This window comes from Camelina sativa, chromosome 11 (genome assembly GCF_000633955.1).
Source record: "Camelina sativa cultivar DH55 chromosome 11, Cs, whole genome shotgun sequence".
Classification (NCBI taxonomy): domain Eukaryota; kingdom Viridiplantae; phylum Streptophyta; class Magnoliopsida; order Brassicales; family Brassicaceae; genus Camelina; species Camelina sativa.
In genome coordinates this window covers 28,142,784-28,156,454 of record NC_025695.1, presented here as the reverse complement: position 1 = coordinate 28,156,454, position 13,671 = coordinate 28,142,784, and the positions used below count along the sequence as shown (strand labels likewise).

The 13,671-nt window shown below is 38.7% G+C and overlaps 2 protein-coding genes across 2 annotated transcripts; both read left to right on the top strand.

The window, feature by feature from the left end:
- Positions 4,547 to 5,458, top strand: LOC104728429. Its single transcript, XM_010447405.1, has one exon. The coding sequence runs from the start codon at positions 4,547 to 4,549 to the stop codon at positions 5,456 to 5,458; it is 912 nt and encodes a 303-aa protein (XP_010445707.1).
- On the top strand, positions 10,768 to 11,982 carry LOC104728427. Its single transcript, XM_010447404.1, has 2 exons — positions 10,768 to 10,951; positions 11,126 to 11,982. The coding sequence occupies exons 1-2, from the start codon at positions 10,768 to 10,770 to the stop codon at positions 11,980 to 11,982; spliced, it is 1,041 nt and encodes a 346-aa protein (XP_010445706.1).

The window sequence follows — 13,671 nt, the reverse complement described above, 5'->3', positions numbered from 1 at the left end:
TGTCTCAAAGTGTATTGCCGATCCTGATAATGATGGAAGAGGGATCCCTTGCACAAGGTTGCCATAAAGTGGAACTCATGTTTGCCTGCTTGTGTTACTTCATTTATGTGCCTTATATCTTTTCTTATACGGTTTTAAAATTGCGTACTTTTGTGGAAAATGGATAGTTTATTTTGTTTCCATTTAAGATGTACATTTTGTCACTGAAATTGGTAACTAATAATAGATAAATTTTGCGTAGATGCCATTTCGAAGCTGGGAGAGGCGGTGTTAATCAATCCAAAGAAGCACAATGCGCTGTTCAGGAGGAGATTTCTAAGAAATGGACACGATGATCAATTTAGAAGTTAAAGAGCTAACGGTAAGCGGTTAATATTGACTTGCATGGCTCAAGCCTCAAGTTACTTGATCTGCTTTGCAAATACTTAAGAGAAAAATTGTATGGAATAATTGCATTTTGTATACCTTTATTTGGCATTGAATGCAATAGTAGATTCCATATTCGATATTTGAGAAATATAACCACTAAGGGTACTGAAATCACAGTTGACTCCCTTACGACCAAACAAAAAACCACAAGCCGAAATGACAGATGTAACCCGGAGGAAGTCTGCAATAGATTTCTTTAAGGTAGATTACAAATTAACGTCGACTAGAAGACATAACAATTGGTCTACTCCTTAATTATAGTTTAAATTTTAATTAACCTATTGACCAAATAATAACCACATAGACTTCATGCATTGGAATAAAATAAATTTACCTATAAAAGAGTCAAATTAAGGGAGGAAAGGCTGATTAGGTTAAAATTATATGATTTAGGGTTTTGCTTAAGTGACTTCTCTGTGGACTATTCGTGGTTACTTTGTTATGTCATAATATTAATACCAATAATTTAACCAAACCGATAGCTGAACTTAACCGAATGCGTACCGATTCCTTGTTTTTAACCTAACTGGATAATTTAACGATATATATACTTCTTTCTGTAGGTCAAACCTAGTTTTTACGTGATCTCTCTCTCTCCAAAATTTCTCTCTAAAAAATTCTGATATTGTTGTTCTTGGAAATTCAGATTGTATTCTCATCATTTCTCTTCTTCAAATCTCAAGAACATCTCAGTTACGTATTTCTTGGTTTATCGTCGGCAATTTGCTTTTGTAACGCTGTAGCTATTTTTGTTCGTAAATATATATGTTCTCATCGTTTTTGTTCATTTTGCACACAAATATGGGGTTACACAGCTACACTCAGCCATCTTCTAATTCTTTGCAAGTATGAAGTGAAGGTCCACCCGAAGTCGTTAGATAGTCGCCAAAAATAACGACTACATATGTAGTCACCAACTGTAGTCGTAAAAACCATGTTTTCTTGTAGTGTTATCCCTTTGCTTGCAAAATGATTGTGTAAATGACTGAGAAATCCACTACGGACGTCTGGTCCATGGAAACTCGAAAAGACATGGTATCTCTTAAAGTCAGGCGACGAAGAAGAAGCAGCAACCATGAGAGATAGAGTAAAAATGAGATTGACGAATAAGGTTTCACAACGGTATATTAAGGAAAATGAAAAGATAAATAAATTACAATTAAATTTGCACAGAAAGAGAAGCAAACATGTTTCCCCAGATTGACTTTATGATTTTGTATATAATTTTGCAAAGCTTGCCTACATGGAATATCATGATAGGTATATGACTTTTCTCATTCCAAAAAGTCAAAAACTAATTGAAGACAAAAGATTCATCATTTTATTTTCCACCTAAGCCGAAATCTAATTCATCATTCTAGCTCTAAACATTCAAACTCCAATTTCTAGAAACTCCATCTCCCACAATAATTAACTGTCTTTATCTCCCTCTTGAATTCAAATAACATCTTCACAAACCTTTCCATGTGTAGTTGTAATACAATTTGGGAGACTTTCAAAATTAGACCCCTAATTTGAGTCAATTGCAATGTTAGACTCCTCTTTTTCTCTCTCCAACATTTGCCACTTTCTCCCTATTAAATCCTTGTCCATTCATTGTATTCACAAAATTGCCATTATTTCTGATTTATTTGAATTTCTTGCGAAAATGTTTATTACATTCATATCATCATCTTCTTTTTTTATTTACGGTTGTGTCACCGCCATCAATTTTCCAACAACCATGAACAACCAAATTTGAAGCTCTTAAAGCTTTAACAACCTGAATTTGTAAGCTTAAATAACACCCAATGTTATGAGAACTTCATTTTCTTCCATCTTCTCTCTATTTTAATCCAAGAAAATTTGCAAGTGCATTTATCTTGTTATATGTCATGATTCTTGGATAGTGATTAAATTGGTGCTGGGTTTCTTCCGTGATGACTTAAGACGACGTCCTCGACTGTTTGACATTGCGAACAACCACCGTAAGGTTATTTTCCGGTAGATTTTGTGATTTTCCTTATGTTTTTGTCGAAATTAGACTTCATTTGTTAGTCCAACCGTCATAATATCATGTAAAGTCTACTATGTGGTTAGTTTTGCAATTTAAAATTTATCGAGTTTCGAGCCCGTAGACTAAAATTTCAGTCTCCTTTATTTCATTTGAAAACAAAAAAATATGGTTTAGACTGGATTATAATATTTCTAACGGATACTTCATTTGCAGTCTTCTAAGGTGTATTTTTGCAATTGACCAAATGCTTGACTTTTTAGTTAAGACTGTCAGATGAAGTCTTCGCAGGATAATAAAATAGTAGACTTCTACAGTGGTTATTTTTGAAGTTGACCAAAATATAAAAGCATTGACCGTAATATTATTTATATAAAATTAACTAGTTAACTGCAAAAGAAGTCTACTAGTTAAAAAAATAAAATATTGGTCAACCCCAAAAATGACCAGGACAGACTGCAAACGAAGTCAACATTCCTGGAGACTTCGTACGTAGTCTAATTGGCAAAATTCAAACTTGGTCAATTGCAATACTAACCACAACGAAGTTTAATTTTTCTAGTTGACGGATATATGAAGTCTACTTGTTAGTTAGAAGTCTACTACAAAGTCAATGGTTTGATCAATTGCAAAAATAACCAGTGTAGACTTTAGTCGAAGTTAACTTTTTGAAACTTTCAAAGACGTCTACTCTTTTATATGTTTTGAATTGCAAAACTGACCAAAATATTAACAAAGAAAGACAACAAAAGAAGTCAACTATCATAGTAGACTTCATACGGTGTCTGCTTTATTAAATTGTAATTGCAAAAATAAACCACACAAAATAGACTTCAAAGGAAGTATCTTAATAGAGGCTAGTTTATGTCTACAATGTTGACATCAACATGAAGTCCTCCAAATTTGAAAACCAATTTATTGCAAATTGGTGAATAATTTTAAAGATTTTCTTGTTGTATTCTTTGATATATGGTATGTACTTGCTTCTGTATCTTATTGACATGATTACGTATTATACATATGGAGAAATCAAGTTTTTAGTTTTCATAGGCAGTTAGGTTATTAAATTAGACTTATTTAGGAAGTCAAACTGTTGGAGTTATCTGTAATGTCTGTACAATTGAAATAGTCTTTAATTGGAAATTTATAAAGATTTTTTTTTGATTTTTTAGTGTGTATGTGTTATATCAGTTATGTACTTGCCTATGTATATTTTTACGATGATAATATATTATACTATTCAATTAATCATGTTTTTGCTTTTCTTAGGCTATTAGGGTTTAGGGTTTAGGGTTTAGGGTTTAGGATTTAGGGTTTAGGGTTTAGGGTATTTAACTTGCTGCTTACTCTTTCAGGTAAATGGCGCAAATACCTGTTTTTTTTTGGAGTATGGCTGAAGAGAAATGGGTCATGGCATTTTGACATGGATGGACGCAAAGGTGGGAGAATGTTTCTTTTGCAACACGATTGTACATACGCTGAGCTTGTTGAAATGGCTGTAGAAGATTATCTGATTGACAAAGAAACAGAGATGGTTCAGTTATCGTATCCCTTAACAGAGATGATGCTTCAGCAATTGCCCCAAGATACCCCTCCTGTCTATGTCACAAATGATAGATCAGTTCAGAACTTGATAGATTTTAGTAGTAGGAATGTTGTTCGCCTTTGCGTCTCTACGTAATGCATGGATAGACATCCGGTTATGTTAAACAACTCTCGTTCTGTTGACGATGGAGAGCCAACAGATGAATTTGGTAACGATATAGATCCAGGTCAATATCGACTCTCGTTCTGTTGACGATGGAGTGTGCAGATGAATGTGCAGAAGAATGTCATGAAACTGATCATACAGATGAGAAGCCGAAAGATGTTGATGACATGGATTTCGATTACAATGAATACGGGAAATTTAAAGATGAAGATGACGATGGAGATGGAGATGACCTGGGATTAGATGCTGAAGAAGGGCAACCCTTTTTGGGTGGTATTCATGAACAGTTAAATAATCCTTGGATAGACTAACTGAAAGTAGGTCAATGCTTTGCATGCAAAACTGACGTCATAACTGAGGTGCATTTGACCGCGATTATGTTAAAATTCTCTTTCAAAATTAAGAAGTCCACAATGTCTCAGTTGGTGGTAATATGCTCTGTGCCAGGATGCACTTGGAGGGTCGTAGCCACTGTGAAGAATGATCCAAACACTTTTTGGGTCACCAAATATCTGAACGTGCATACATGTTCTATTGTGGACCGCGTAGCTAACCGTAAGCGTTGCACCTCAAAATATATTGGGAGGCTTTTCATCGACCAGGTAGGAATAGTAGATGGTGTTGTCCCACAAAATATCGAAGATTCAATGAGGACAATGTTCGGCATGACTTTGGATTACACCACTTCGTACAAGGCTTTACAGTATGCACAAGAATATGTGAGAGGAAGCACAGATGACGGATATGCGAAGTTGCCTTATTGTCTTTGGAAAATAGAGCAGTCAAACCCGGGAAGTGTCGTTGACCTTGTTGTTGATGACGAGCATAGATTTAAGTACCTTTTCATATCTTTCAATGCTTCAATATGTGGTTTCAATTACGTTAGGCGAGTTATTGTGGTTGATGGGATCTATCTCACTGGCAAGTATGAAGGTGTACTGTTAATAGCTTGCGCACAAGATGGTAACTTTCAGATATTTCCGTTGGCTTTTGGAATTGTCGACTCGGAGTGTGATGCTTCATGGGATTGGTTTTTCACCAAATTAAGTGAGTGTATCTCGGATGAATATCCTTTGGTAGTAGTTTCGGATAGGCATAGTTCAATAGCTAAAGCATGTCGCAATGATATCCCATGGGCAACACGAGGGATATGTTATTACCATCTTCAACAAAACATAATTTCTAATTTCAATGGGAATCAACTGATGTACTTGGTGAAAGGGGCAGCATATGCACATACGCATGATGATTACAACCGCTCTTGGTTTATCGTTGGAGATTTGCTTTTGGTGAAAGAGATTTACTGCTCTAGACAAGGTGTTTAGCTCCAGACAATCTAACGATAAACCAAGAGCGGTTGTAATCATCATGCGTATGTGCATATGCTGCCCCTTTCACCAAGTACATCAGTTGATTCCCATTGAAATTAGAAATTATGTTTTGTTGAAGATGGTAATAACATATCCCTCGTGTTGCCCATGGGATAACATTGCGACATGCTTTAGCTATTGAATTTTGCCTATCCGAAACTACTACCAAAGGATATTCATCCGAGATACACTCACTTAATTTGGTGAAAAACCAATCCCATGAAGCATCACACTCCGAGTCGACAATTCCAAAAGCCAACGGAAATATCTGAAAGTTACCATCCTGTGCGCAAGCGATTAACAGTACACCTTCATACTTGCCAGTGAGATGGGTCCCATCAACCACAATAACTCGCTTAACGTAATTGAAACCACAGATTGAAGCATCGAAAGATATGAAAAGGTACTTAAACCTATGCTCGTCATCAACAACAAGGTCAATGACACTTCCCGGGTTTGACTGCTCTATTTTCCAAAGACAATAAGGCAAGTTCGCATATCCGTCTTCTGCGCTTCCTCTCACATATTCTTGTACATATTGTAAAGCCTTGTACGAAGTGGTGTAATCCAAAGTCATGCTGAACATTGTCCTCATTGAATCTTCGATATGTTGTGGGACAACACCATCTACTATTCCTACCCGGTCGATGAAAAGCCTCCCAATATATTTTGAGGTGCAACGCTTACAGTTAGCTACGCGGTCCACAATAGAACATGTATGCACGTTCAGATATTTGGTGACCCAAAAAGTGTTTGGATCATTCTTCACAGTGGCTACGACCCTCCAAGTGCATCCTGGCACAGAGCATATTGCCACCAACCGAGACTTTGTGGACTTCTTAATTTTGAAAGAGAATTTTAACATAATCACGGTCAAATGCACCTCAGTTATGACGTCAGTTTTGCATGCAAAGCATTGACCTACTTTCAGTTAGTGTATCCAAGGATTATTTAACTGTCCATGAATACCACCAAAAAACGGTTGCCTGTCTTCAGCATCTAGTCCCAGATCATCTCCATCTCCATCATCATCTTCATCTTTAAATTTTCCGTACTCACTGTAATCGAAATCCATGTCATCAACATCTTTCGGCTTCTCATCTGTATGATCAGTTTCATGACATTCTTCTGCACATTCATCTGCACACTCTTCGGCACCTGGATCTACATCGTTACCAAATTCATCTGTTGGCTCTCCATCGTCAACAGAACGAGAGTTGTTTAACATAACCGGATGTCCATCCATGCATTACGTAGAGACGCAAAGGCGAACAACATTCCTACTACTAAAATCTATCAAGTTCTGAACTGTATCTATCATTTGTGACATAGACAGGAGGTGTATCTTGGGCAATTGCTGAAGCATCATCTCTGTTAAGGGATACGATAACTGAACGATCTCTGTTTCTTTGTCAATCAGATAATCTTCTACAGCCATTTCAACAAGCTCAGCATATGTACAACCGTGTCGCAAAAAAAACATTCTCCCACCTTTGCGTCCATCCATGTCAAAATGCCAAGACCCATTTCTCGTCAGCCATACTCCATCGTCAACAGAACGAGTATTTGGTATGGCTGAACGAGTATTCAGTATGGCTGACGAGAAATGGGTCTTGGCATTTTGACATGGATGGACGCAAAGGTGGGAGAATGTTTTTTTTGCGACACGGTTGTACATACGCTGAGCTTGTTGAAATGGCTGTAGAAGATTATCTGATTGACAAAGAAACAGAGATGGTTCAGTTATCGTATCCCTTAACAGAGATGATGCTTCAGCAATTGCCCAAGATACACCTCCTGTCTATGTCACAAATGATAGATACAGTTCAGAACTTGATAGATTTTAGTAGTAGGAATGTTGTTCGCCTTTGCGTCTCTACGTAATGCATGGATGGACATCCGGTTATGTTAAACAACTCTCGTTCTGTTGACGATGGAGAGCCAACAGATGAATTTGGTAACGATGTAGATCCAGGTGCCGAAGAGTGTGCAGATGAATGTGCAGAAGAATGTCATGAAACTGATCATACAGATGAGAAGCCGAAAGATGTTGATGACATGGATTTCGATTACAGTGAGTACGGAAAATTTAAAGATGAAGATGATGATGGAGATGGAGATGATCTGGGACTAGATGCTGAAGACAGGCAACCGTTTTTTGGTGGTATTCATGGACAGTTAAATAATCCTTGGATACACTAACTGAAAGTAGGTCAATGCTTTGCATGCAAAACTGACGTCATAACTGAGGTGCATTTGACCGTGATTATGTTAAAATTCTCTTTCAAAATTAAGAAGTCCACAAAGTCTCGGTTGGTGGCAATATGCTCTGTGCCAGGATGCACTTGGAGGGTCGTAGCCACTGTGAAGAATGATCCAAACACTTTTTGGGTCACCAAATATCTGAACGTGCATACATGTTCTATTGTGGACCGCGTAGCTAACTGTAAGCGTTGCACCTCAAAATATATTGGGAGGCTTTTCATCGACCGGGTAGGAATAGTAGATGGTGTTGTCCCACAACATATCGAAGATTCAATGAGGACAATGTTCAGCATGACTTTGGATTACACCACTTCGTACAAGGCTTTACAATATGCACAAGAATATGTGAGAGGAAGCGCAGAAGACGGATATGCGAACTTGCCTTATTGTCTTTGGAAAATAGAGCAGTCAAACCTGGGAAGTGTCATTGACCTTGTTGTTGATGACGAGCATAGGTTTAAGTACCTTTTCATATCTTTCGATGCTTCAATCTGTGGTTTCAATTACGTTAAGCGAGTTATTGTGGTTGATGGGACCCATCTCACTGGCAAGTATGAAGGTGTACTGTTAATCGCTTGCGCACAGGATGGTAACTTTCAGATATTTCCGTTGGCTTTTGGAATTGTCGACTCGGAGTGTGATGCTTCATGGGATTGGTTTTTCACCAAATTAAGTGAGTGTATCTCGGATGAATATCCTTTGGTAGTAGTTTCGGATAGGCAAAATTCAATAGCTAAAGCATGTCGCAATGTTATCCCATGGGCAACACGAGGGATATGTTATTACCATCTTCAACAAAACATAATTTCTAATTTCAATGGGAATCAACTGATGTACTTGGTGAAAGGGGCAGCATATGCACATACGCATGATGATTACAACCGCTCTTGGTTTATCGTTAGATTGTCTGGAGCTAAACACCTTGTCTAGAGCAGTAAATCTCTTTCACCAAAAGCAAATCTCCAACGATAAACCAAGAGCGGTTGTAATCATCATGCGTATGTGCATATGCTGCCCCTTTCACCAAGTACATCAGTTGATTCCCATTGAAATTAGAAATTATGTTTTGTTGAAGATGGTAATAACATATCCCTCGTGTTGCCCATGGGATAACATTGCGACATGCTTTAGCTATTGAATTTTGCCTATCCGAAACTACTACCAAAGGATATTCATCCGAGATACACTCACTTAATTTGGTGAAAAACCAATCCCATGAAGCATCACACTCCGAGTCGACAATTCCAAAAGCCAACGGAAATATCTGAAAGTTACCATCCTGTGCGCAAGCGATTAACAGTACACCTTCATACTTGCCAGTGAGATGGGTCCCATCAACCACAATAACTCGCTTAACGTAATTGAAACCACAGATTGAAGCATCGAAAGATATGAAAAGGTACTTAAACCTATGCTCGTCATCAACAACAAGGTCAATGACACTTCCCGGGTTTGACTGCTCTATTTTCCAAAGACAATAAGGCAAGTTCGCATATCCGTCTTCTGCGCTTCCTCTCACATATTCTTGTACATATTGTAAAGCCTTGTACGAAGTGGTGTAATCCAAAGTCATGCTGAACATTGTCCTCATTGAATCTTCGATATGTTGTGGGACAACACCATCTACTATTCCTACCCGGTCGATGAAAAGCCTCCCAATATATTTTGAGGTGCAACGCTTACAGTTAGCTACGCGGTCCACAATAGAACATGTATGCACGTTCAGATATTTGGTGACCCAAAAAGTGTTTGGATCATTCTTCACAGTGGCTACGACCCTCCAAGTGCATCCTGGCACAGAGCATATTGCCACCAACCGAGACTTTGTGGACTTCTTAATTTTGAAAGAGAATTTTAACATAATCACGGTCAAATGCACCTCAGTTATGACGTCAGTTTTGCATGCAAAGCATTGACCTACTTTCAGTTAGTGTATCCAAGGATTATTTAACTGTCCATGAATACCACCAAAAAACGGTTGCCTGTCTTCAGCATCTAGTCCCAGATCATCTCCATCTCCATCATCATCTTCATCTTTAAATTTTCCGTACTCACTGTAATCGAAATCCATGTCATCAACATCTTTCGGCTTCTCATCTGTATGATCAGTTTCATGACATTCTTCTGCACATTCATCTGCACACTCTTCGGCACCTGGATCTACATCGTTACCAAATTCATCTGTTGGCTCTCCATCGTCAACAGAACGAGAGTTGTTTAACATAACCGGATGTCCATCCATGCATTACGTAGAGACGCAAAGGCGAACAACATTCCTACTACTAAAATCTATCAAGTTCTGAACTGTATCTATCATTTGTGACATAGACAGGAGGTGTATCTTGGGCAATTGCTGAAGCATCATCTCTGTTAAGGGATACGATAACTGAACGATCTCTGTTTCTTTGTCAATCAGATAATCTTCTACAGCCATTTCAACAAGCTCAGCATATGTACAACCGTGTCGCAAAAAAAACATTCTCCCACCTTTGCGTCCATCCATGTCAAAATGCCAAGACCCATTTCTCGTCAGCCATACTCCATCGTCAACAGAACGAGTATTTGGTATGGCTGAACGAGTATTCAGTATGGCTGACGAGAAATGGGTCTTGGCATTTTGACATGGATGGACGCAAAGGTGGGAGAATGTTTTTTTTGCGACACGGTTGTACATACGCTGAGCTTGTTGAAATGGCTGTAGAAGATTATCTGATTGACAAAGAAACAGAGATGGTTCAGTTATCGTATCCCTTAACAGAGATGATGCTTCAGCAATTGCCCCAAGATACCCCTCCTGTCTATGTCACAAATGATAGATCAGTTCAGAACTTGATAGATTTTAGTAGTAGGAATGTTGTTCGCCTTTGCGTCTCTACGTAATGCATGGATAGACATCCGGTTATGTTAAACAACTCTCGTTCTGTTGACGATGGAGAGCCAACAAATGAATTTGGTAACGATATAGATCCAGGTCAATATCGACTCTCGTTCTGTTGACGATGGAGTGTGCAGATGAATGTGCAGAAGAATGTCATGAAACTGATCATACAGATGAGAAGCCGAAAGATGTTGATGACATGGATTTCGATTACAATGAATACGGGAAATTTAAAGATGAAGATGACGATGGAGATGGAGATGACCTGGGATTAGATGCTGAAGAAGGGCAACCCTTTTTGGGTGGTATTCATGAACAGTTAAATAATCCTTGGATAGACTAACTGAAAGTAGGTCAATGCTTTGCATGCAAAACTGACGTCATAACTGAGGTGCATTTGACCGCGATTATGTTAAAATTCTCTTTCAAAATTAAGAAGTCCACAATGTCTCAGTTGGTGGTAATATGCTCTGTGCCAGGATGCACTTGGAGGGTCGTAGCCACTGTGAAGAATGATCCAAACACTTTTTGGGTCACCAAATATCTGAACGTGCATACATGTTCTATTGTGGACCGCGTAGCTAACCGTAAGCGTTGCACCTCAAAATATATTGGGAGGCTTTTCATCGACCAGGTAGGAATAGTAGATGGTGTTGTCCCACAAAATATCGAAGATTCAATGAGGACAATGTTCGGCATGACTTTGGATTACACCACTTCGTACAAGGCTTTACAGTATGCACAAGAATATGTGAGAGGAAGCACAGATGACGGATATGCGAAGTTGCCTTATTGTCTTTGGAAAATAGAGCAGTCAAACCCGGGAAGTGTCGTTGACCTTGTTGTTGATGACGAGCATAGATTTAAGTACCTTTTCATATCTTTCAATGCTTCAATATGTGGTTTCAATTACGTTAGGCGAGTTATTGTGGTTGATGGGATCTATCTCACTGGCAAGTATGAAGGTGTACTGTTAATAGCTTGCGCACAAGATGGTAACTTTCAGATATTTCCGTTGGCTTTTGGAATTGTCGACTCGGAGTGTGATGCTTCATGGGATTGGTTTTTCACCAAATTAAGTGAGTGTATCTCGGATGAATATCCTTTGGTAGTAGTTTCGGATAGGCATAGTTCAATAGCTAAAGCATGTCGCAATGATATCCCATGGGCAACACGAGGGATATGTTATTACCATCTTCAACAAAACATAATTTCTAATTTCAATGGGAATCAACTGATGTACTTGGTGAAAGGGGCAGCATATGCACATACGCATGATGATTACAACCGCTCTTGGTTTATCGTTAGATTGTCTGGAGCTAAACACCTTGTCTAGAGCAGTAAATCTCTTTCACCAAAAGCAAATCTCCAACGATAAACCAAGAGCGGTTGTAATCATCATGCGTATGTGCATATGCTGCCCCTTTCACCAAGTACATCAGTTGATTCCCATTGAAATTAGAAATTATGTTTTGTTGAAGATGGTAATAACATATCCCTCGTGTTGCCCATGGGATATCATTGCGACATGCTTTAGCTATTGAACTATGCCTATCCGAAACTACTACCAAAGGATATTCATCCGAGATACACTCACTTAATTTGGTGAAAAACCAATCCCATGAAGCATCACACTCCGAGTCGACAATTCCAAAAGCCAACGGAAATATCTGAAAGTTACCATCTTGTGCGCAAGCTATTAACAGTACACCTTCATACTTGCCAGTGAGATAGATCCCATCAACCACAATAACTCGCCTAACGTAATTGAAACCACATATTGAAGCATTGAAAGATATGAAAAGGTACTTAAATCTATGCTCGTCATCAACAACAAGGTCAACGACACTTCCCGGGTTTGACTGCTCTATTTTCCAAAGACAATAAGGCAACTTCGCATATCCGTCATCTGTGCTTCCTCTCACATATTCTTGTGCATACTGTAAAGCCTTGTACGAAGTGGTGTAATCCAAAGTCATGCCGAACATTGTCCTCATTGAATCTTCGATATTTTGTGGGACAACACCATCTACTATTCCTACCTGGTCGATGAAAAGCCTCCCAATATATTTTGAGGTGCAACGCTTACGGTTAGTTACGCGGTCCACAATAGAACATGTATGCACATTCAGATATTTGGTGACCCAAAAAGTGTTTGGATCATTCTTCACAGTGGCTACGACCCTCCAAGTGCATCCTGGCACAGAGCATATTACCACCAACTGAGACATTGTGGACTTCTTAATTTTGAAAGAGAATTTTAACATAATCGCGGTCAAATGCACCTCAGTTATGACGTCAGTTTTGCATGCAAAGCATTGACCTACTTTCAGTTAGTCTATCCAAGGATTATTTAACTGTTCATGAATACCACCCAAAAAGGGTTGCCCTTCTTCAGCATCTAATCCCAGGTCATCTCCATCTCCATCGTCATCTTCATCTTTAAATTTCCCGTATTCATTGTAATCGAAATCCATGTCATCAACATCTTTCGGCTTCTCATCTGTATGATCAGTTTCATGACATTCTTCTGCACATTCATCTGCACACTCCATCGTCAACAGAACGAGAGTCGATATTGACCTGGATCTATATCGTTACCAAATTCATTTGTTGGCTCTCCATCGTCAACAGAACGAGAGTTGTTTAACATAACCGGATGTCTATCCATGCATTACGTAGAGACGCAAAGGCGAACAACATTCCTACTACTAAAATCTATCAAGTTCTGAACTGATCTATCATTTGTGACATAGACAGGAGGGGTATCTTGGGGCAATTGCTGAAGCATCATCTCTGTTAAGGGATACGATAACTGAACCATCTCTGTTTCTTTGTCAATCAGATAATCTTCTACAGCCATTTCAACAAGCTCAGCGTATGTACAATCGTGTTGCAAAAGAAACATTCTCCCACCTTTGCGTCCATCCATGTCAAAATGCCATGACCCATTTCTCTTCAGCCATACTCCAAAAAAAAACAGGTATTTGCGCCATTTACCTGAAAGAGTAAGCAGCAAGTTAAA